Below are 26951 nucleotides of genomic sequence, written 5' to 3'. Positions count from 1 at the left end.
CCCTTCAAAATTCCTACATTAAACTGTGTGTTATCCTTCGGTTATAGCGAGATCCCTATCACTGACACATCCGTTATTGTGAGCGATTAAGTGCGCGCGCGATTTTTCCTTTTTCGATATTTATACACCCCAGCGATTATGTTGCATGCAATCGATTATCTTCGGTATAGTCTCCTCGCTATGTTCACTAGCGAGTTCTCTTGTCGACATTTGAAGGCGATGTTGGAGTCTGTTAGTAATACCTGTTGACTGCTGTTCCGTAAAGAAAATTCGAAATGAAGGAGAACATATTTGAGTAGGGCTCTTTAAAGACTAGGTATGCTCGCCCGCCATTATGGTTCATTCCTGCACTACGTTGGTAAGGCAGCTGACCGCCCCAGCCTTGTATATCCCTCTTTTTTACTGTTCTCCAAGCTAGAAAATAATGCTAAACTATCATACTGTAAAAACACTCACTCTCAGTATTACTCAAACGGTTACTCAACATAAATATTAGTTTATTTCGTACATTATTGTGTAATTTTTACTCGAGACGGTGATTGTTAAAGCAAGGTCATTGATAATTTGCCTTTTAACAAACAAACTAGGCATGTGCTCTCACTGGAGAAATATTAGAAAAATATTAGAAAAAATAGCTTACAAATAAATCGGTATTTTATTATTACATTATTGATAAGTAGAATAGGTTGTTGGCAAGCTATGCGCCGCGGTACCGTCAAATGAAATGAGGGACACCGTGGACCGTGGTATTGATATAGGGTACTGTCATTCTTAAATCGAGGAAATCGGTCAGAGTTGAAGATATATAAATTGTTATAGAAGATTTTGATACCATATGATTTCAGTCGATATTTCATACTTGCGTGAAATTGATTCAGCGCTATTTTCAATGTTACAAGTTGTCCATTTCATGACCGTATCGATGTTTAATCAAGAAGTAAGTATAAATAACCACCTAATCAATACTTTATTAATGCCTCAGGCAAAATTGAATAAAATTTAAATTTACAGGACATGTTTCGACCACTTAGTGGTCCTCTTCAGCTGTATAAATAAAGAACTGAAAAGAAAAACATTGACAATAAGCACAAATAAAAGTTCTTTGGAGACTCCTTTGATAAAAATGGAGGTCGTCAGAATAGGTCATCTTGCCTTTCGTTCTTGTTTGGAAAAGATGTTTATTCTGCGCTGTCTAGAGGGTCTGTCTTTGAGCGCGACCTGGTGAAGTAACGATGTGATACAGTTTGACAGTTCATGGAAAGCTCTGGAGAGAAGGGAAGTAGAGTTTCATCGTCATCTAAAATAACATGCGAGGGAGGAGGGAGATTGGGCTGTGCTTCTGCGATGTCGTGTTTGATTATATCTCTTGTTCGTCTAGTCTGTTTCATGTCTACCCATTCTAAGTATTTGCTAATATTCTCATATAAGATGTTTTTATGCTCGTTGTTTTCATTGAGATTCTCTTCACCGTTTTCCAATTTATCAAGAACGATGTGGATGTTTTCCAGGTTGTTCATAAGATTACCTTTATTAATCATACAGATAATTTGAAGGTCCTGTTTTATATTGGTGAATTTGTGGTTGGACTCTTTCATATGGGATCCCATGGCAGAGAATCTTTTGTATCTTTCAGCATTGACGTGTTCTTGATATCTAATTGAGAAGTTTCTTCCAGATTGTCCCACGTAAGTTTTTTTACATTGAGCACAAGTCAGCTTATAAATACCCGACTCCTGGAATTCGTCATCTTTAAGTTTATTAGCTTTATTATGACTAAAGAACCTATGTTTCGTGTTGTTGTTTGTAGAGAAGGCTACCTTGGTATTGTGTTTCTTGAATAAGTTGGTGATTTCGTAACAGAAACAGACAGAAAAAAGGAACTTTCTTTCATTCGTCAACAGGCTCTACATAATGGTTTCAGTTTGAAATTCATCAATAAAATCATCACTAAATGCAAATACCAACAACAAATTAAACTTAAACAGCATTCAGAAAAAGAAAAAGGATATGTAAAATTCACCTTTAATAACCCGAAGATTTACGAAATCACCAACTTATTCAAGAAACACAATACCAAGGTAGCCTTCTCTACAAACAACAACACGAAACATAGCTTCTTTAGTCATAATAAAGCTAATAAACTTAAAGATGACGAATTCCAGGAGTCGGGTATTTATAAGCTGACTTGTGCTCAATGTAAAAAAACTTACGTGGGACAATCTGGAAGAAACTTCTCAATTAGATATCAAGAACACGTCAATGCTGAAAGATACAAAAGATTCTCTGCCATGGGATCCCATATGAAAGAGTCCAACCACAAATTCACCAATATAAAACAGGACCTTCAAATTATCTGTATGATTAATAAAGGTAATCTTATGAACAACCTGGAAAACATCCACATCGTTCTTGATAAATTGGAAAACGGTGAAGAGAATCTCAATGAAAACAACGAGCATAAAAACATCTTATATGAGAATATTAGCAAATACTTAGAATGGGTAGACATGAAACAGACTAGACGAACAAGAGATATAATCAAACACGACATCGCAGAAGCACAGCCCAATCTCCCTCCTCCCTCGCATGTTATTTTAGATGATGATGAAACTCTACTTCCCTTCTCTCCAGAGCTTTCCATGAACTGTCAAACTGTATCACATCGTTACTTCACCAGGTCGCGCTCAAAGACAGACCCTCTAGACAGCGCAGAATAAACATCTTTTCCAAACAAGAACGAAAGGCAAGATGACCTATTCTGACGACCTCCATTTTTATCAAAGGAGTCTCCAAAGAACTTTTATTTGTGCTTATTGTCAATGTCTTTCTTTTCAGTTCTTTATTTATACAGCTGAAGAGGACCACTAAGTGGTCGAAACATGTCCTGTAAATTTTAATTTTATTCAATTTTGCCTGAGGCATTAATAAAGTATCGATTAGGTGGTTATTTATACTTACTTCTTGATTTTCAATGATGTCAAAATAATAAGAAAAAATATTCTTCGAACAGAAATAACGCTGAAATGTGAGGAACACACCCAAGTAACTGGGATTCTTTATTTCTTTCTTCTAAAATTTAGTCCATTTTCTTATTTACCAGTATTTTAAAAAATACATTCTATGTGCAAAATAAACTTTACTTTTGGTGAGTGTTATGGATCTCATCAGCTTATGCAGTTAGGATTTTAGTTTACTCAACTGAACATTCATGAAATAAATGTTACGTTATTATAAATTACATTCAGGAACAAAATAGGAACAGAGGAACTACTTCCATAGCTGAATCTTCTCTCCCAACCTGAAGTATTGCACTGATAATCAGTTACTAGTCACTTGTAAGGAGAGTGACCCACGAGCTGTGGATAATTTTTTTTTTACCTTGGCTAAGTTAACAGTACATTTTACCCCTCTGGTTTGAGAAGAAGTAGTATGATTTCTCAACATGACTCACCTTCAGTGGTTAACTTGCTCAGGCAGCACATTTAAGTAACATTTTACAAATGTACTGTCTCCTTTTATTACAGTCCATTCCTTGTTTACATTTTCTCTTCTTTTCCGAAGCTGTCCCATACATTTTACCTCGTTTCCGTACATTCTTGTTAAAGTCCACAACAGCATAGGATCGAATTTTGGAAGTGTCTAACATTTTTTTTCTTTTAAATTATAGCATATTGGAGAACATGTACTGATACATTGATTATTCAAAAATTTCTCCATTACAAGATTTGCACCATTTTGCATTACACATTATAATGCTTATAGTCCTTATAAAAGACCTCACAGTTACAAATTAATTTCATAAATTCACAATTTGGTTTCTTTGAAAAAGAAAACCTACAACCTGTTTTCCAGTCTTTGACCAGGTCAGGGATGTAATGTATGAACCATATATAGGCTATTAGTACAATGGGGTCGCCACTCCCAAAGTGACTTATGAATGACATAAATCCTATGAAATGAGAATGGAGAGTGTTGCTGGAATTAAAGATGACAGGAAAAACCGGAGTACCCGGAGAAAAAACCTGCCTTGCCTCCGCTTTGACCAGCACAAATCTCACATGGAGTGACCGAGATTTGAACCACGGTATCCAGCGCTGATAGCCGACGCGCTGCAGTCTGAGCCACAGAGGCTCCCCTCGGTTTCTTTAGACCACTAAAATTTTAATATTTAATTAAATAAATACGAATGTTTCAGAGCTTGAGTCAGAAAGCTCATAGTTTAAAACCTGTCTGTATATAGGCCTACCACAGACCTTGGAGATGTTCAATAAATTTTCAATTTCTTCGCAATCATTTAAGAAAAGGCCACGAAAACAACAGACAGGAAATCTGCCACCTGGGCGACTGCCCTAAATGCAGATCAGTAGTGATTGATTGATTGATTTTCAATAATGCATTTATTGTACTACCACCAATGTTAAACAAATTATTTCTGTCATATGAAGTTAGTTTTGTCAAATATTGTAACTGTGGTGCTTGGATGTTGAACTCCTGTTGCCCGACTTTGGCGGCAGAACTGAGTATTGAATGATTAATGTGACTGAATTAAGGGGTGTAGTAATATCGGTGGGAGCCAGATGCAGGTTTAAGACAGCAGTTGAAGTAGAAGGTGTAGCTGTGGCAGTGGAGGCATAATGCAGATCACAAGGGAATCTAAACAACCTGTACCCCCAGTAGAGACATTACTACAGTTAGGTGGAGAACAACCCACCATTATGTAATAAATATTCACACAAATATAGCACTATTCTGTCCATGACGCGGTGATTAAAGAAATAGGTTCAATGTTGCGAAGCCAGCGTCCGTAGGAGAAACTAGAGTTAGATCACATGGCCCATTGTACATGTATGAACCAAAATGGCGACTAAGAATACCCATCTTATAGAGCCTTAATATTTGAGTAATATGTAAATAACATGTCCGATAACAGTTCTTAACTTGTTAAAAATAAAGGCTGACTAAACGATCGCTTAATTTTAATGCTAAATACTGCAATTAAGTAAAATTGGGATACACCTGAAGGATTTTACAGGTTAGTTTATATTTTCTCGCGTCTGGTTAAATTACAAAAAGGTTATTATGTAAATTTATAGCGAGAAGGTTATCATTTCTCTACTGGAGCTTGAAGTATGTTTGCATCATATGTATAGTACGGTTAAGTTAGGATAGGTGACGCTGTTTGAATAAGGAAACTGAAATGTTTGCCACAAAATGCGATCGATCATCTTTGGTATGGTACAGTTTTCTCACTATGTGCATTTGCGAACTCTCTCATCGACATTCGAAGGTGATGTGGGAATCGATTAGTAATACCCAACGACAGCTATTCTCTAAAGAAAATTCGAAATGAAAGAGGATAACAAGTTTTCGAAATAAATGCGTAAATAACGTGGCCAATAGCAGTTGTTAACTCGTTCAAAATAACGGCTGAAGTAAACGATCTCTTAATTTTAATGTTATATACTGAAATTAAATAAGAATGTGATACACCTCAAGATATGGCAGAATTCATCACTGATTTCAGAGGATAATTCATATTTTCTCGCAACTAGTTAAATTTTGGAAAGGCTATTCACATGTAAATTTTAGCGAGGATAACTCATTTCTCTACTGCGTTTCAATTATGTTTTCATGACACATATACGGTTAGGTTAGGTGATGCCATTTGAAGAAGAAAACTCTGGAGTGATACCGTATTTCTCCGAATCCAAGACGACGCTTTCTTCCTCAGAATCTCATGCGAAAAATCAAGGGTCATCTTGCATTTGCGGCTTAACAGTAATGAATACCACTGGCAACTCTCGCGGTAACCACGCCGCTTCTTTTCAACCTCGCACGCGCACACAAAATTCGTTGACAATAAGAGACAGACTATTATACATCGCTAGCCATGACAACCGGTTGTACAGTGCCTTTGTGTAACGTCACTGGATCTCGGGAAATAGTAAAGAGAGAATGACGTTCCATTAGGCTCTACAAAAAGGTTTCTCAAATCTGCAGAATGACATCAAAACATGCGAGCCTTCTAATTCTTAGAAAAGCCACGGCCACTCAGTGGCAGAGTTATAATTTGTCTACTGTAGCCTACCTGATTCTTAGTAAAATTAAATTTTATAGACAGCAAGAATATTTTCGTGATTGATAGTTGTAAAGATACGTGGAACAGGTAATACCGGCAAATTTTCAACGGGTTCTCGTCAATATTGTGATGCCAATTTTAAGTCATTGGTTATTAAACACTCAGAAATTTAGAATAATTATGCAGCCGCAAGAAAATATGGCATATGCCTAATTAAAGCCAATATTTGGCGTCAGCGTGAAGACGAAGATACAAAAAATTTAATTCTGTGGTCCGCAACAAGGATGCTTTAAAGAAGTCGAAAATAGAAATTGTGAGATATGGCATGTGTATGAAAAACGCAAGGGCGGAAAGGCCATACTGTGGAGCAATAAACTCGTTCATTGACCTTCAGCGTCTGCGATTAGGCCTATATATCGCTGGTCGCTGAAGTTAACCGAAGTCGGCAAGCGGGACGTGCGTGTAGCGGTAGCCAGTTATATCTGACGCTGAGTAAAAGTACCGTAACAGTTTTATAGACAGCAAGAATACTTTCCTGACGGATTGCAGAGACGCATGGAATAGGTATTGCCAGCAACTTTTCAACGGGTTCTCTTCGGTATTATGATGCCAATTTTAAGTTAATGGTCATTAAACCGGCGGAAATAAAGAATAATTGTGCAGCCACAAAAATGCGGCCTAACGAAAGCCAATGTTCAGCGTCTAAAATAGTATAAAAATGCGTACTGTACAACAAAGGCATTCATATGATTTTACAAAGCACTTTTTGAGCCTGATTTAAATTTTCGAAGGAAAAATTGGGGATCGTCTTGGATTCAGAGAAATACAGAACTGTAATTTTTCAGAATGAAACTAAACATACACTTTCACGTAGTATCGCATTTCAAAAAATAACAAACAGTTAAGTCGTAGTGTGATATCATCCGCGGAAACGCAAATTTTGAACAAACTGATTGCTGTTTCATACCGATTTTAATGTGTATGGGGAGTTTTCCGACTTTTATACAAAAATCGGATATAACGACAATCCGCTATAGCGAGTAAATTTTTTGCTGTTGTGAATTAACGCTATAATGGACTTCTACTGTATTTTAGTAATGTTATTTATTAACCTTAGAGAACTGCAATGAGGTAATACAAACTATAAAATTAAAATGTTTTGTCAATTATATTAATTGCAATTTAGCGGAAAATATTTAGTTATGATCGCATGACTGTTCCGCCACAAGGAGGAATTAACTGCAGTCATACAGAATCATAATTCCTGGTCTATTGAAAGAAATCACCCTTGTTTCTTATTTTTAATATTGGTCAGAGCTAAACATCCCTGTTCACACAGATACAATGTTGAAAACAAAAGTAGTACAGATAGAGCATGTTCTAATAAAAGTGAATAATTCCCAGAACCAAAGTAGTGTTGTTTCCCTAAATTCGAGCTTCAAAGTACGATCAGCACAAAGGTTCATAAACTCTTTTAATGGTTTAATGTTTTAATTTTGTGCCTTCAGAAACAGTAAATGGATTGTCCGACTCATTGGCTGAATGGTCAGCGTTGAGGCTTTCAGTTCAGAGGGTCCCGGGTTTGATTCCCAGCCAGATCGGGGATTTTAATCATGTTTGATTAATTCTTCTGACCCAGGGACTGGGTATTTGTGTCTGTCCCAACACTTTCCTTTTCATACTCAGACGACACACTACACTACCAACCATCACAGAAATACGTAATAGTGCTTACATCCCTCCATATACGGTTGGTGTCAGGAAGGGCATCCGGCAGTAAAACAGGGTCAAATCCACATGTGCGACAAAGTTCGCACCCGCAACCCCACAGATGTGGGAAAAGTGGCAGAATAAGAATAAGAAGTAACAGTAAATGGATTGCAAACCCAGCAACACTCAGTCATATTAAGGGAAGGAAAGCGTTATTGCAGTTTATCCTTCCATACCAAAAGTTGTTCTGACTTTGAATTCATATCAGTATCAGCTGTGAAGGGAAACATTTCAAGGGCACTATTCTCTACTTCTGACTTCCACTTGTCAATTTTTCTTAAGATCCCATTCACCTTGTCACTCGATGTATAAATATTCCTTTTTTCTCTATGTAGGCTACTGGAAAAAATTATTCAAATGTCCAAAAAATATCAGTTAGATATCCAGCTTTTAAATAACATGTTTTGTTGCTAATGACAGAATAATAATAATGATGATGATAATATTCAATTAAGATCATGTGGACAATCACAATTTCATATGGCATAACTCATTTCAAAATATGGTCACAACCATTGATATTGAAGATTATCATGATCAGTTTGAAATTAATAATTTAGTTTCAAAAAATATGCATCGAAATATATCAAAATGGAAATGTGTGTGCTCGTGACACCCGAATAAATATCTTTACATGTCCTAACATTATTCCTCCACGAATTAAAAATCTTGAATTAATCCAAACAATTCAAGTGTTAATTCTATTATACATGAATGGAGCATCCACCCTTCTATCCACCCAAATCATCTTAACTATCTGACGTACAGCCACATCTATATATATAAAATAAAGAGTTTTGTCTGTACATTGCTCAGAATTTAAAAAGGACGGTATTTTTGTATCGGTCGTGTCCATAGTAACAGGGAAATGCACTTTTTAATTTTCTGTAATTTCTGTCTGTCTGTATGTACATGCATCATGAGAAAATGGTTGAAGAGAATTTAATGGAAATAGGTACGTAAAGTCCGGGAATAAGTCACTACAATTTAGACCATAAATAATCTTATTCACGTTGAGAGAAATGGTAGTTTAGGGGAAGGCCTAAAATTTAATACTCAATGATTTGTATTGTTAGAGGTCCTATCGACATATACTACATAACTAAAGTTATATAGTATTAAATTTCCGATCATTTGTGTTTTATACATTTTTACCGTACCAGCTATGATAAGAGAGATATTCATGAATTTGGATTTTTGTTGCTAAGTACATATCAGTGCCGAGTCACAAGAAAATGGGTAAACAGAATTTAATGAAAATCGGTATGTAAAGTCGGGGAATAAGGAACTACGGTCTACGCTATAAATAATTTTGTAAGGCGCTCAAATATCACAGAGTTGAAAGAAAACTAAATGTGAAGGCCTACAATATAGAAAGCTCATATCATTGATCAACAATAACATTACATTGACCATTGTTGTTGTGATGTGCTTTGTGTCTTCTGTTGCCACTCATCTCCGATAGATGGGATTACTGCTGTACACAGAGTATTTTTTTAATGTGCATTATGTCGAACAGGCACAGATAAGTCTAATGGCGACAATGGGATATGAAAGGGCAAGGAGTGGGAAGGAAGCGGCCCTGGCCTTAATGACAGTACAGCCCCTGAATTTGCCTGATGTGAAAATGGGAGACCACAGAAAACCATCTTCAGGGCTGTCAACAGCAGGGTTCAAACCTACTACCTCCTGAATGCAAGCTCGCAGCTGCGCACCCCTAACCGCACGTCCAACTCGCCCGGTCGGGTCGAGTATAGCACCCTGCCTGAATATTGGTGGGAAGTAGCTGGGGGGTTTGATAAAGTTCTTTAACATGCCATTCCTCTGGTTCATAAATTTTCTGATACTACATGTACCAGTACGTAACAAACTGGTTCACCATAGCGTTCGACCTACTCTGAGGCACTGGTTGGAACGAGCAGTGTGCATCATATTTAACGGAATAATGGCAGAGGAGTGTACACGGCTGTCTGCGGCCTGGTCATTTCCACCACTGGAACTTTGGACTGTTAGATCGGAACCGTAGTATGGGTCGTTAAAAGTGAGAAAATGTGCGATTTTTCATTTGATCGAGTATTTTATATGATAACATTGCTTTTAATCACTACATTCCTATTGATGTTTCTGTAATGGCCTAAGTTGACTTCAGTTAGGAAAACCACAAAGACAGTCTTTCTGACCATCCTGTAACGAACCACGGGAACATCAGCTAGTATTCAATATTCCACTTATATCTTTCTGACGACACCACAAATATAGTATGACAGTCAATATGAGCTTCTGAAACATGGAAGTATCGTATAATGTTGGAGATCCCATTGGTAGAACATGTCATCAATGAAGAGTTACTCTGCTCAGCCTGGAAATCATGTGAGAATTTAACCCTTGCAAAACGCAGGAAATTCAGACACAACATCCAAAATGACACACAAAGCCTGATAAAAATGAACATAGTAAGGTAAAATAGAAGGGAAACACAGATGTGGGGGAGAAAAGATTATCCTGGACACGGACCTCCAACAGTGGTTGGGCATCCACATTATACTCTGATATGTACAACACAAACAATATGTCATATCTGATGAAGAAAGGGCAGCCAGGTCAGCCAGAATGAAGAGGTTTTGGGAAAGGAAGAAGATGATGCAAGCTAAATCTTCAGTTAATTCTTTGTTAACGTAAATGTATTTGGGTTTGATTTAAGTGCTCCAATGTGGGCGTAAACTATGTAAATAATAAATAAATAAATACTCTGATATGGGAAACAAAATAAGAAAACTTATTTCATGATGGTCACTAACCGTCTATGAAGGGACAGAATAATAATAATAATAATAATAATAATAATAATAATAATACACCCAATGGCACAACAGCCCTGAAGGGCCTTAGCCTACCAAGCGACCGCTGCTCAGCCCGAAGGCCTACAGATTATGAAGTGTCGTGTGGTCAGCACGACAAATCCTCTCGGCCGTTATTCTTGGCATTCTAGACCGGATAATAATAATAATGTCAATATAATTTTCTAACCAGAGAGAGTGTGTGTTCTTCAGAACTAAAAACAAAACTGACCATCCCTAAAACAAGAAAAACATTTGTTTACTTGTCAATTACATTCTTTACAATTCCTAAAATTAGATAACCTGGACTTGAAATATGAAACCAAATGTATGCATAATAAAATAAAATCTAGGCAAAACTAACAATGAGAATGGAGGATCTGAATCATAGACTTTCCAAATTTGTTCCTCTCAAGTATGATAAACTTACCGCCTTAGCTTACAACATACAGTAGAACCCCTATTTAACGTTTTGACAGGGACCCGAGTTTTTTAACCTTAAACAGGGTTTTACCTTAAATCGAGGTTTCAGTAGAAAGCACACTTTTTCCAGAGATCTTTGCCTGTATTAACATAAATTGTACCATCATACATTATTTACACAGTGACAGCAATAAAACAAGGAGACATCTACGCTATACACTGGGCAGTAGTTACGATTTGTGCTTCATTTTGACAGATATTTGTCGGTGAATGCAAAACCTCTTCGGTTTAAGGTTGTTCTTATAACGTTATACATGATTTTCCATAAAAGTCGGAAAGATAACAAACTCGCACAAAAACACATTAAAATCGGTATGAAACGGCAATCGGTTTGTTTAAACATTTTGGTGGATGTTTTCCATGCAGCCGCTTACTCATTAGCACGTATATTTTAATTCCAATAGTCTGAACACGCATATTCAGTTTCATTCATAAAAACAGTAATAGCATCACTCCAGAGGCTTGTGGCAAACATTTCCATTTTCTTACTTCAAATGGCATCACCTAGGTTTACCGCGCATGTATTATGAAAACATATTTCAAGCTCCCTGTAGAATAATGATAACATTTTCACTATAAATTTACACGGGAACAGCCTTTCTGAAATTTAAAAAGATGCGAAAGTACATAACCTAACATATGAAATTAGTTATGCACACCACTGTATATTGAGAAGGAGAATTATCACATTTTTGTTTTATTTCAGTGCATAGCATTAAAATTAAGCAATCGTTTAGTTCAGCCTTTATTTCAGGTGGTGATTATTGTTTTAAGAGGAAGTACAACTAGGCAACCATCCTCTATATAACACTAATCAGAGAGAAAAAATGGAAGGGGTCCGATACGAAGATATCGGCTAAAGGAAGACAAGGGCCATGAAGGGCGTGAAAATGAAAGACTCCCTAGCCCTCGCAAACCTAATAGCGTCGGAGTCGGAAAAGAACAAGAGTTGACCAAGGGAGGTCGAATAGCATAGATGAAAGTGAGGAGCCTGGCACAAGTAAGTGGAAGCAATGCAAGGACTCAGCTAAGGGCCCCGTGGTCGCCAACCCATGCTCCAAAGTTCAGAGCCCATGAGGCCCCTTTTAGTCACCTCTTATGATAGGCAGGGGATACCGTGGGTGTTATTCTACCGCCCCCACCTACAGGGGGTTTATTTCTAAGGAGTCAACAACTGCTAGCATTGCACTTATTGCAATAACATAATATCCCGATGTTTCTTTACACGAGTTGGAGTTATGAGGAGACCTCAGGCTCGCTCAAGATCGACTTGCTCGTGCGTAGTGAGGAATCGATACGGAAGATGATCGAACGCATTCAATATAAATGCTGGAGTAGAGCATATGAATATTGATAATGGATAAAAACTGACCGTAATAATGGATGAATCAGTAAAAGGGTTCTCACTGTAACTGAGGGATTTTGCACAGATAATACAGGAATTTTCGAAGGTTATAATAACATTGTCATTAAAACAGGGTTCTCTTCTGCTACAGTGGCCGCGGTCGGATGTGTATCCGAGTCCGACATCTCACTTAAGCCCTATGTGCCAGCACTCTAAATTCCTCTTCTGCCTTGAATCATCCTTAGCAAGCTTAAGATGTCTTTTTCATAGCTTCTTAATGTCCCATAACCAAAACGAATAGAAAAAAATATTTGAGAATTTTAACATTTCCTTAATGCTAAATGCAAGTTTTGCCCTATTGTGAATTACTTTAAACTGAAAATAAAATTGCATTGCTCTTCTGGAATAATTTTTGGGACTGGAAATTTCTGTTAAATGTGGGTTTACATTAAATCGAGGTCATACTGTATCAATTAGTTTTTTTGAAACAATAACTTTATACAGCCTTTTTAAGCAACAAAATTGCTTACTTTAAATATGATAAGTAAGATTGCTTTATCTAAGATATAAACAAATCTAGACTATCAATCTATCTTCGTTTATATAAATATGGATGCATAGGTGTGTGTTATGTTCCACATCCCCTCCTAAACCACTGGAGCAATTTCAACCAAATTTTGTACACAATGGACTCAATATCTGGAGAAAAATACCGTGGGGTAAGACACTCCTAACACCCCTGCGGGGGTGGGGAGGGGGTAACATATAAAATTAATAAAAAATAGTGTAGAATCCATAGTTTTCGGGGTCAATGAGACGAATAGTGACACTCCGGATGTGTGAGTCCAAGTCCACTCCAACTGGTATGGGAGTTGGAAGGGGTGAAAAAGAAAATGTACAAAATCCCTAGGGGATGTGGTGATATGTAAAAATAATAAAAAACAGCCAATATTAGTGATGAATACATATTTTCTGAGGTTGCTGAGATGAACTGACACACACTGGATGCCATTTCAATCAAAGTTAAGCCCCAATCAGAATGGAAGTTGAGAAGGGGTGAAAAGGAATGTCTATAATGACCAAGATTAAGGATGGGAAGATGAATATGAACAATGTGGATTGCACATCCCCCCCCTAGCAGAATATTTCAACACCCTCCTCAATTCAGAGGAACCCAGAGAGAAACTACTCTTTAAAATAAAGGATGTTCCTAACCCAAATTCCCACTCACCAATGAAGGAGGAGATCCGGAAAGTCATTTTCGAGCTTAAGTCCAACAATGCAGTGGGTGAAGATGGTATCATTGCAGAATTGTGGAAATATGCAGACGAAGATTCCAGTCAATGTATTCATAAGATTATATCAGACATCTGGAATACAGAGAAAATACCTAGTGATTGGACCTCAGCTATCATCCACCCTCTGTACAAAACGGGAGACAAGTCTGATACAACTACAGAGGAATCTCACTCCTCTCGATGACTTAAAATATTTTCCAAGGTACTTCTCTCAAGATTAGAAGCTCAGTTGGATTCCTGCATTGGAGAGTATCAAGCTGGATTTAGCAAATCAAGATCATGTGCAGAACAGATCCTGAATCTCAAAACTATTCTCACTTCACCTTTTGTGGCAATTTTCGTTGACTTCCAGAAAGCTTATGATTCCATAGATAGACAATCTCTCTTTCAGACCCTTGCTAAATTGAGACTAGATAATAAGACCCTGATTCTCGTAAAGGCTACTTTGATAAACACTAAGTCAAAAGTAACATTCAGAGGGGAACTATCCAAAAGCTTTGATTCAGATCAAGTGTTAGGCAAGGGGATGGTTTATCCCCTATTCTCTTCAACTGCTTGCTAGAGAAAGTCATTTGTGAATGGAAGAAATCTCTACTAGACAACTCGGGGTTGAGAATCTATTTCAAGAAGAACGAGTTAAACATCAATTGCCTGGCCTTTGCGGATGACCTCACACTCCTAGCATCAAGTATGGAGGAAGCTACACACCAACTCTCCTCCCTCAGTCAAATAGCAGCTAGAGTAGGGTTGAGAATTGCCATTAACAAAACCGAGTTCATCAGAAACATCAGAGATGCACCCAACTCAATCCCACATGGGGATACAGTAATAAAGAAGACTAACTCCTACAAATATCTCGGAGAATGGATAACCTCAAAAGTTAGTGAAGATCTAGCCATGAAAGCCAGGTGTACCAAACTGGAGAGAGCTTTCCATCTCTGTAAGAACGTTCGCAAGTCCAAATATCTTTCCCTTCGCCTCAAACTTCAATACTATGAAACATTCGGTACTGTATGCCTCAGAATGCTTGAAAATTGTCCAAAAAAAAGGACAACTCAGGAATTTGTAACTGAAAGAATGAAAGATCCTGAGAAAAATCATGGTCCTCATTAAAAGAGGGAAGTGAATACAGAATTAGGCATAACAACAAGCTTTACCAACATTTAGAGAGCATAACATCAACCATAAGAAAGAGGAGACTTATCTTCTATGGTCACATAGTCAGAAAGGACAACAAGAGGTTGAACTCAAGAATCTCAAATGCTAACTGGACAAAACTGGTTTGAAAAGACTTAGAATTAAAAAAAAAATTGATCCCAAAGATATATTCAACAGGGATAAATTTAGAATCCTGATCAGAACATCTGACACTCTCCAGTCACTGTCAGCTAAAACACTGCATCCTGGAGTGGGAGTGAAGTGGACTCAGGAAAGGAAAGCAACCCACAGCACAAACGATAAAGGAATACTGGGCTAAGGAGAAAGCTCATCAGAGTTAGGAACTATGAGGTCCAAGGAGCCTCAACAAAACAAGAATAAACTATGGATGTATGGGTGTGTGTTATGTTCCACATCTCCTCCTAAACCCCTGGAGCAATTTCAACCAAATTTTGTACACATATGACTTACTATCTGGAGAAAAATACTGTGGGGGTAAAACACCCCTAGGGGACGGGGAGGTGGCGATACGTAAAATTGATAAAAAACAGTGTAGAATCTATTATTTTCGGGGTTGACGAGACAAATAGTGACACTCTGGATGTCTTAAGTCCAAATCCACTCCCACTGGTATGGGAGTTGAGAAGGGGTGAAAAAGAAAATGTCCAAAATGACCAAGATTATGGATGTATGAGTGTCATAGCTCTCAACCAAACTTTGTACACATACGACTTATTATCTGAAAAAGAAAAGAATACTGTGGGGGTCCCCCATAGGGGACGGTGTGAAACGTAAAAATAATAAAAAAGGGTCAATATTAGTGATGAATACATAGTTTCTGAGGTTGCTGAGATAAACTGACACACACTAGATGCAGTTTAAGTCAGAGTGAAGGCCCAGTCAGAATGGAAGTTGAGAAGGAGTGAAAAAGAATGTCTGTAATGACCAAGATTATGGATCCACATGTTTGTGTTTCAATATACCTCTCAACCAAACTTGGTACACATATGACTTACTACCTGGAAAAGATTACTGTAGGAATAAGATACCCTTAGCACCCCTAGGGGCGGGAGTGAGGAAGTGGCAACTTGTAAAAAGAATCAAAAATGACCAATGTTAGAGTCAAATCTACAGTTTTTGGGGTCAAGATGAATTGTGTCACTCTGGATGCCATTTAAGTCCAAGTTCAGCCTCCATCAGCATGGGGGTTAAGAAGGGGTGAAAAAACAAAATGTCCAAAATGACCAAGATTGGTGCTAAATTAACAGTTTTTGGGGTCATTAGGCTGACTGGGTGAGAGTCTCACTGTTAGTTGGAATAAGCTGCCTCTGTGGATCAGTGGTAGAGTGTCGGCCTCCCGATCCCAAGATAGCAGGTTCAAACCCGGCAGAGGTAGTCGGATTTTTGAAGGGCGGAAAAAAGTCCATTCGACACTCCATGTCGTACGATGTCGGCATGTAAAAGATCTCTGGTGACACATTTGGTGTTTACCCGACAAAATTAATTAAATCTCAGCCACAGATGCCCAAGAGAGTTTCGGTTTACTCGGTCTGCCATCTAGTGGGCCTAGAGTAAAACGGAACGTCGAAATTGACGAGCAGACAGCCAGATGGTGTCAAATTGAAATGTCTGCGTACGGTAGCTGAGGCCATACGATTATTATTATTATTATTATTATTATTATTATTATTAGTTGGAATCACGTACATCATCTCTATAGCACGACACGTAAATACATACAGTTATAATTTACTTTTATTATTTATTTAAAAGGATCAACTACCTCCCAGACAATCTGGGCTGCCACAAGGATAAAATTAATGTGAAACTACATAATCTCAAACTAAAATATCAATCAACATCACAATAAAGAAATATATAAAAATTCACTTCAAAAGATAATAGAAACAATAAAAAAAGTACCCAGGTACTACAGCTAGTATCCAATAAAGCTATAAAAAGTGTAAGCTATGCAAATGATTCCTTACCGTGTCATGAGATTTTCAATGAGACGAGGGCAGCCTTGGATGAGTGGAGGTCTTTCTCCTGTGTGAACAGCCCACATGATACGGAATGCTGAGCCACCAATATCATCGAAAGGCTTACGCCGACTAAGTACCTCCCACAAGATGATACCCCAGCTGAATATGTCACATTTCTCAGTATAGTTGGAACCTAAGAAAATAATACAATCTCCCTGAAATAATTCCAATGTCTCTTAAAAGCGATCACAACACAAAAAAAATAAACATTATTTTAATCAATCTTTAAGACATAACAGGTTTAACTATTCTTGTTTTCACATTCTTCAGTCATTACTAGGGCCCGAATTTTTAGGTTTTAACCTATTTTTTTCCTCTCTATTTAATTCACAAATTTTGATATATTTGTTCGTTTCACACTTTCTGGAGCAGAATATGTGAATTTCATTGCACCTAAAAAACTTAAATGAGGGGTTGACACCTAAAATAACCTAATAGCTGTTTTAACTTCTTTAAATAAAGAATGTTATTTTCCCTGTATTGTAAAACTATTTCCACCGCAATTACAAGCAGTAGGACGGAGGTAGTTCATGTTACTACCGTTAAATGCAGCACATTCCATGCTTCCCACTGCATATGTGACATCTGGTGGCTCCTTGATGCATCTGATTGGTCAGGAGGAACGTAAACAGTTTTGCCTCAAGTTGTCCATAGAGTACAGCTGGCAGAGTGTGTGGCGACTGGTTCCAGCATTATTTTCTAATCGTAATTGCTGTATAGCGAAACACTGCCTAAATCACACTTATTGAGAAAATGGATTGCCACAGATCGACACTTCACTACAGACGGTCGAGTAGTCTTCTGTCAGGCATGCTCCAAAGAAGTAAGTTTCCCGTAACTGATCTAAAACCTGCATTGCAATACCCTAGCTCGCTTACTGAAGAGTACTTAGGATTTGGATTCTTCATTTCAGGTTAAATGTGAGCAGAAATCCCATCTTGAGCAGCATAAATCTGCAGCTGCTCACATGGCTAGCGTAGCGAGGAGAAATAAGTCCAGCAGCAACAGTAAGCAAACGTTTATTTCTTCCACAAGTTGGCAAGCCTGAAGATAACTTTAATTTTCGCCTATGTCAGGTGTTGGTGTCTGCAAACGTCCCATGGAACATGCTAAGTAACCTGGCCATGAAAACATTCTTAGAAGACATCAGCGGCCGCAGTATGCCTAATGAATCCACTTAAAGGAAGAATTATTTGCATCCTGTTTACCAGAAGACATTACATGAAATAAGAGAAGAAATAGGCAATCATTATATTTGGTGTTCTGTCGATGAAACATCTGACAGTTGCGGTCGTTTCATTGTGAATGTGGTAGTAGGTAAGCTGGATCAAAATGAACCAGGTAACGTTCATCTAATTCTTTGTAAAGAAATAGAACAAACTAACAACAGCACAATAGCCTGCACTGTGAGGGATGCTTACGCATATTGTGGCCAGCAGAGAATCAAGATAGTAAGTTCCTTTTGTTAGTGACAGACAGTGCTGCCTACATGTTGAAGGCAGGGCAGGTTATACAGTCCTCCTACCCGAGCATGCTACACATTACGTGCTTGGCCCACGGCCTGCACCGCCTTGCGAAGGAGATTAGAAGCAACTCCAGTGACGTCAACAGATGGTTTCTTCAGGCAAGAAAGTTTTCCTCAAAGCCCCAACATGTATACAGGTGTTCAAAGAGAAACTACCAACAACACCTCTTCCACCTGAGCCGATACTTACCCGCCAGGGAACTTGGCTGTCTGCTGCTATTTACTATGCTGAGCACCTAGAAGAAATTGAAAATGTCGTCAATGACTTGAATGAAAGAGAAGCTTCCTGCATCGCAAAGGCCAAGAAATCGCTCGAGTGCCCGACCCTCGTCGCTTCCCTAGCATATATTAAGACACACTTTTGTTTTACACCAGAAGCTATTCTCCAGTTGGATGGTGCAACCTTACCACTCAAAGATTCCCTGGATATCATTGGCAGTGTTTTCAGAATAGAAATACCTGGGCCATTGGGAGTGGCATGTTCTTCAAAGCTGCAGAAGATTCTTCAACGCAATCCTGGTTTTGAAGATATGAAAGTCATCAATTCAGTATTACAGGGTGAAAAGTATTCAGGAAAATTACCCCTACAACCTAATGCCTTAGCATCTATGTTACTACGCTCCAATGATGTAATGTTCCGTCGAAATAACTTTTTCGTCATATAAGAATGTGTTGCGTGACAACAGGAAATGATTTACGTCAGACAATTTGTGTATGTACGTTGTTATTTACTGCAACGCCAAAAAATAACTTACAAACGAAACAGTACAGTGTATTTTTATGAATATGACAATATAAACTTTTATGAAATAAGTACGGTACATAAATAAATTTTACATAACTACAAAAACAAAAAAAATATTGCTGCCTGGAGGCAAAAACCTAAAATAACCTATTTTAAGAATTCAAGAAACCTAAAGTGAAGGTTTATGCCACCTAAAAATCCGGGCCCTAGTCATTACCTAGCAATCTGCAGTACAAGAATATGTCGTGATATCTCCTAGTCTCTTATCATCTATTAATTTGCAAGTGCTGCTGTTAAAACATACAGTATTTATTGATGGTACTTCGGATACAATTTGGTGTTTTGTCTGCATTTACTAAGTGGCCATTTTCAGAAATGAAAACTCTAACATAGTCCTACACTATATAACTACTAATAATAACTGAACTAACAAAGCAGATGATTTTGTAACTTTAAGGATATCTCATCACATATTTTTCATGCTTTGTCTTTTGCCTCCTTGGTTCCTAAAGTGGACAGAGAAAATGCAAACGGAGCAAAAAGAGTCTATGTGAACTAGGTACTATAATGTGCTTATCATATTACATCATTTTGGATCTTTCGTCTATGATCTTTCCCGTAAGAATTGTTGATCTGACTTGGTTCTCTTAGAGATCAGAAAGTTGAAGTAACCTAAAGAAAAGGTCTTCATGTTACAACTGCACACACTGGTTCATAACAAAGGATGACATACACAGTGTATCTGGTAGAGTCCAGAATATAGACCACCTCCTTAATCCTAACTTCTAGTAATAATTTCTATTAAAAAATCTCTATTTTTTTTGCTATATAGACAGTAAGTGAAGAAGCATGCAAGTTGATTTTTCAAGCAAAATTAGGTATCTGGTCAAGAAGGTTCAGACAGACATCCTCCAAGCCCACCACCCAAAGGGCAGACAAAACAAGTGCGGGTTGAAGTATTTCTGAAATTTGAGTTCAGCTTATAGGTAATTCAACTACTGTAAGTCTATCTCCCACTGCTTCCGAGCACTGTGGATTTGCAGGTACGTCGATTATCTACTTCACAATATTAGTTCCAACCTGAAAACAGGCATATTAATATAAACAACAATCTACAAATGGTGAAGAAATAGGTAACTGTTTCTCCTGTTTCACACAGCTGTGCACGTTGTCACTTACCAGGTAAGTCAAGTTCTTTGTTCATTCACATTATACAGGCCATTAGTTCATTGTTGACGTAGTCAAATAACAAAGCAGCTGGATACTTTTTCTAAGAAAGTGACTTATTGGAATGTGCAAGCCTATGTTCTCTTGGTATACCCATTATCTGTCTCTGCCCCATTTGTTTTCCCTTGAAGAAATTTTAGTGTTTGGGAACCGTCACTAGGATTACTTGATTCAAGAACTGGAAAATATCCATAGGAAAGCAGCACAATTTGTTCTGGATGATTTTCAACAGACGAGTATTGTTATGAAAATGTTGCAAACTTCCGGCTGGAAAGCCTTGGGGGTAAGGAGGCGAGCTGCGGTATGTTCCAAACTGTCAGTGGAGAGATGGTACGGAGTGACATTAGTAGACGAATAAGCTTGAACGGAGTTTCTAAAAGTGGGAAAGATCACAATATGAAGTTAAAGTTGAAATTCATGAGAACACATTGGGACAAATATTAGTTTATAGGAAAACGAATAGTGACTGGATTAATTTATGAAGTGAAACATTCAATAAATTTTCAATTTCCTTGAAATTATTAAAGAAAAGTGTGGTCAGATGTGTGTATTTGAGTTACATATATAAACAACTGATAGGGAATCCGCCATCAGGGTGACAGCCCTAAATGCAGATCAGTGGTGAATGATTTATAAGACTTATTTTTAAGGCAACGCATGAGTAAAGTACCAAACCAAGTGACTAGCAAACAATGCCTATTCGCTCTTTCAAAACCTTTTCCCCCAAATACAGTGCTCATAATACAAAGTACATGAAAAAATATACAAAGATGAATAATTTAGAAAAAAAAAATCTGTGCATCAATTTTAAGCCAGTCTTCTAGCATTTACTCACCCTCGAATACTTCCGGAGCCATCCACGCTGCACTTCCTTTATTATTAGTCATGTATGTCTTCTTATCACAGGCTGTACCAAAGTCACAAATCTTCAGAACTTTCCCACCCATTATCAAAAGAAGATTGGGAGGTTTCAAATCCCTGCAAAGCAATAAAATAAAAGGTTTTGTACTTACGGTAAACAAGTCTCACGATCAGATTATGAAAAATCAGGATCTATTTACCAACAAGAAATACTGTAATTATTTGGTAGATATTTTTCCATATTGGCTAACATTTCCATTTTTATTTTGGAGTATATTCAGAGATTACAAATAAAACAAGTAGAGAATGCATAAGTGCAGAAGTATGGAAGATTGGAGGAGAAATTATAGCAGAAAGAATCACCACCTAAAAGATCTGGACAACTAAAAGGATCCAGACTGACTGGAAATATGCGCTTATCTACTTTCTCCGCATGAAAGACGACCCAATGGACGTGAATAACTACAGAAGAACCTCTCTACTTAATGCTTTTTTCTTAGAATAGTTTTGAAGCTGAATGTCTGTTCTATGCATGACATTTTCCTGGAATCAACTTCGTATTCTCCAGTGAGATAGGGATTTCTGAAGAAGAAAAAGAATACAGTACACCTGTAAGCAAACAAAATGAAAAATATTTACATTTATAAACACATTTTTTTTTTTTTGAGGAAAAGATGCGTTACATCTTGAAATACTCAGCAAAGACAAGTGGGTTTTAGGTTTGCAAAAATAAAGGCCACTTCTGTTTTCTAAATTAGTTGGTATCTTTGACTTTTTCTATTTAAAAGTTTGCACACTTTATAATCAATAAGGTCATGGTACAACTACCGTACGCGCACCTTTTAGTGATACAATGGACATCCTAGTGCTAAATAGGTTGACCTCGGGTATCTTCGAGATTCGTATTGGCAACCTTTGAAACACAAACTATGAATCGCTTATGCATCGCTGTGCGACATCTGGTGTACACTTTATGTACTAGTACTGTTGTTCTTTACACAGCAAATCCAAACTATAGAATTCATGCTGGGAACAAGATTCGCATCGAGAAATGTTATATAATGTGTGTATGACACAGCTGTTGGCTTAAGATAATAAAGGTTTAGAAAACTCATATCGATCGATCATATTATCGATTCAATTCAGATTTCATTTTCATTCAGTTGGCAGTATTCCCGGAACTGGGAGAGTTTCCTCCTTGCTCCTCCTCACCATAAAAAAAAAAAAAAAAAAAAAAAAAAAAAAAAAAAAAAAAAAAAAAAAAAAAAAAAATCGCTAAAAGGTTTTTCCTACTATTTCAAAGAAAATACAGATTTTCCCCCTTGTACCTTTTGTTTTAGCCTGGATAATTAAGGCGGATAATGTTCTTTCATGCTCAATCCATTTGATCAACATCTCCATAAATGGCGGTGCCCATGTCTGTGTTATCTTAGTATTCCACATTTCTGTTGCATGTTTACAATTTTATTTCCTATGCTTGATTTCTTACAGTTGTAAAACTGATTCTGAAATTCCTATAGCTCTGACTATGTTGACTATGCACTTGCTATGTTCATACGTCTTAATACCCAACTTCTTTCTGATGCCAATTGCCTCTTTTTTCCCATTGCAGAAATAATAATAATAATAATAATAATAATAATAATAATAATAATAATAATAATAATAATAATGATGGCAAAGACCTCTGCGCAGGAGAAGATAATGGTAAACCACTCCTGTATCAACAGCCCAAAGGCAGAAGAGGATACCCCAAGGGTGGAATGGACCAAAGACCTCGGGAGTCCTGAATGAAATCCATGGCAGACAAAGCTCTGTACGCTGTAGCAAAAGCAGTTTGCCTAGGAGAAAAACTCCAAAACCAAACCCCAGCTCCATGACTACCCATCATGGTTTGAACTTTTTGTTTACATTCTGCTTACGCTGCACCGACACAATGGGATAGGAAAGGGCTAGGAGTGGGAATCGAGCGACTGTGGCCTTAATTTAGGTACAGCCTCAGCATTTGCCTGGTGTAAAAATGGGAAACCATGGAAGGTTTGAACTCTTTGGGAACTTAACTCCTTCTACTGCCTTCTCAATACTTGATTGAACAACATGGAAAGAATACAAAATTAAAATTATACCCCAGCCAATAACCTCCACCAGGGAATCCAGGATCACAGTGTGAGTGGTAAAAGTAGCACCTCGGATTCTGGGGATGCTACAACTAGTGCGAACATCAAGGACTGGTCGAAGAGTCCTTCATCTGGAAGAATCACGCCCAGAGCTTTTATACAGCAACTTTCAACATCCAGACACTTACTAGAATTGGCAAACAAATTGAGCTCACAAAAGCTCTGCACAACAACATTGTCAGAATTCTTCCAAACAAGAGACACGTATACTATTGGAAGTTATCTCTACGATATATAGATACAAGACGTTCAAATCCAAGTCCAAGAGCACATCTGCTAATTTAGTTTTTCTAGGCACACCCTTCTTAGTTCATACATCCATTGTGGACACTAGTGGACTTTAAAGCCATTTCCCTCCACCTATAAACTCTCACTATTAAGTGTGGTAATAAGGCTTGCATCCTATTCAATGCTCATGCTACCGGGCGAGTTGGCCGTGCGCGTAGAGGCGCGCGACTGTGAGCTTGCATCCAGGAGATAGTAGGTTCGTATCCCACTATCGGCAGCCCTGAAGATGGTTTTCCGTGGTTTCCCATTTTCACACCAGGCAAATGCTGGGGCTGTACCTTAATTAAGACCACGGCCGCTTCCTTCCAACTCCTAGACCTTTCCCATCCCATCGTCGCCATAAGACCTATCTGTGTCGGTGCGACGTAAAAGCCCCTAGCAAAAAAAAAAAAACAGCTCATGCTACTATCAGTCAAGACAACTCCAGCAATCCTGAACAAGTTGAGACCTTCTGGACTCAGCTTGATAATGTACTCTTTGGAATTAAGACTCCAATCATTCTTTTAGGCGACTTCAACATCCAGTTGGGTAAGGAGCAAAAGTTTAGATACACTATACGTGAACATTCAGTTCACGCCCGAACCAAATGCAAAGGAGAACGCTCCACCGACAACTGCAAGCAGATGAACCTTAAAAATTATGACTACCTACTTCAAATAGAGTCCTTGTAAATATGTGAAGTGGCAACTCATCTAAGGAACTGACGAGTGAACATCAGACAGACCATGTTGCCATCTCCCACAGCGATTTCTGCTGGATACGGAATGCAAAAGTGCTAATATTGATTCAGACAATTATCTAACAAAGGTTAGAGAGTGGTTTGTAGCAACGTCCAATTACAGGTCCCAAATGCAGAAGATCTAGATCAACAAACTCAAGATTAGAGGGAAAACCTTTCCAAAAAGGTTCAGGATTCTGCTACACTAACGATCAATTTAGCAGGAAAAAAGAAACGCCCATGCTGGAATGAACAGTGTGATGAAGCTCTCAAAAAGGGTCTCAAGCATGGAAAAGCTGAAATGGAAAATTGAAGAATTCCTCATCCAGTGTAAACCATCTGATAAGTGATCTGTAAAGCAAAACATGCTTATGACAATGCTCAACATGAGACCACTGAAGAAACATTCAGGAGGAACAACTCATGATTTTATCTGCTGTCCTTCAACATCAAAGATTACTATTTCTGGTCCATCCTTCATTTCACTCGATTCTCTTCCTCCTGATCGAGAAGAAATCACCAAAATCATTGCAGGTCTCCTGAAAAACAAGATATCAGGCAAGGATTCCATAGTTGCCAAACTTCTGAAAATGGCTGGACCCAATTTTGTTGCCAAAATGGAAAAATTCTTGTATGATATATGGGAATAGGAATCTACTCCTGAGTGGCAATCAGCTCTTATACATCCTCTCCACACAAGGCAATAAAGCAAATGTGAACAACTACAGAGGCATAGCTCTTCATTCAGTTGCCTATAAAACCCTGTTGAAAGCACTTCAAAGTTACACTGAATATATTGTTGATCTACAGATTAGTGAATATATTATATAGATATATATTTTTAAAATCTGTTTTGCAATCCGGACAGGTCTCATGGCGACGATGGGATAGCGAAGGACTAGGAGTGGGAAGGAAGCGACCGTGGCCTTAATTAAGGTATAACCCCAGCATTTGCCTAGTGTGAAAATGGGAAACAATGGAAAACCATTTTCAGCGCTGCTGACAGGGGAGTTCAAATCCACTACCTCCTGAATGAAAGCTGATAGCTACGTGACCCAAACCGCACAGCCACTTGCTCGGTTGGTCCACATCAACCCAGCTTCTGTAAGACCCTCTCCTGCAGTAAACAGATCTTTTCACTAAAGAGTACAGTGGAACCTCGATTCTCCGTTTTTGGAGGGACCATGAATAAAAACCGTACAAAACGGGAAAATGGAAAATCCGGGAACGAATGCACCATCAACAATTTGGCTAAACATTAAAAAATGAAATATGTATATTTATAAACTTACAAACACCCCTAAACCAAACCACAGCCCCAATCGGCCTTCCGCCTACCGAGCGACCACTGCTCGTTCTGAAGGCCTGCAGATTACGAGGTGACGCATGGTCAGTGTGACGAATCCTCTCGGCCGTTATTCCTGGCTCTCTAGACCAGGATCGCCATCTCACCATTTAATAGCTTATCAATTAAAGGTAATCGTAGAATGAGTGAACCTGGAACCAGCTTTCATATCCTGGTAAAAATGCCTGACCTGGCCGGGAATCAAACCCGGGCCCTCTGGGTGAGAGGCAGGCAAGTTAGACCGCGGGGCAGGCTTCAAACAATTACCGGTACAAAACTTAAAAATCTTGAAACTGTACATTTACTTTTACCAGGGAAACTTCGTCACTTTCGTCTGAAAACTTATTTTGAGCTCAACAACTTTGATCAGCCAAACTCTTCAAAAAATCTAATACCCGTAACACCAAGCCAAACAACAATTGACCACAAGTAGTTTTTAATTCTCTAATCTAATAAAATAAAGCACATTAGATATAAAAGTGCCCAACATGATGGCAAAATCTCTTTCTTTTTTAATCTTCCATTGTAATTCAGTCACTGATATACTGTTTGTAGTCAGTTTATGGAAATCTTGTACCACATCAATTAGACCTACATTAAGTTTGAAAGGTTATGTTGAACTCGAGAATATGGTTTTGAATGTAAGTAACGATCCTCAAGTTCTTGAATGCATTACATTTAATTCTGCCCGTCACTAATCACAATCAAATTGGAAAGAGAAAAGTAGCATTAACATTTCCGAAATTATGGTTATTCGTGACCTTGAGTTCAGCTGGAAAGCATGCTCGCTGTACAAATCGGTACGAGTGTGAAATGATACAAAGTTTTTAAATGTAATGTGCGCAAATGAAACGACTGCGGTTGTACAACATTTTAACACAAAAACTTGAAATTCCCAGTCTTATATTAGGACGATAATATTAAAATACTAAATTTGTGTTAACACGTAACCCTGGACAATAATGTAGACGTTTTGCAAGTACGAATATTTGACGAAACTCGTTCCCTCTTCAAGTAGAGCTGTCGAAATGCGCTCTGTCTCCTTCCAATTGT

The 26951-nt window shown here is 38.0% G+C and overlaps 1 protein-coding gene across 1 annotated transcript in view; it reads right to left on the bottom strand.

Moving 5' to 3' along the window:
* Positions 1 to 26951, bottom strand: part of LOC136857219 (mitogen-activated protein kinase kinase kinase 7) — a 168383-nt gene that overhangs the window by 117116 nt on the left and 24316 nt on the right. The window contains exons 4-5 of the mRNA XM_068225255.1: positions 21345 to 21487; positions 16959 to 17145 (exon numbers count right to left, since the gene is read on the bottom strand). Of these exons, the coding sequence (XP_068081356.1) occupies positions 16959 to 17145; positions 21345 to 21487 (330 nt within the window). The remainder of the gene's footprint in view (positions 1 to 16958; positions 17146 to 21344; positions 21488 to 26951) is intronic.

Source organism: Anabrus simplex, chromosome 1 (assembly GCF_040414725.1).
Source record: "Anabrus simplex isolate iqAnaSimp1 chromosome 1, ASM4041472v1, whole genome shotgun sequence".
Classification (NCBI taxonomy): Eukaryota; Metazoa; Arthropoda; class Insecta; order Orthoptera; family Tettigoniidae; genus Anabrus; species Anabrus simplex.
This window is presented reverse-complemented; position numbering and strand designations above follow the sequence as displayed.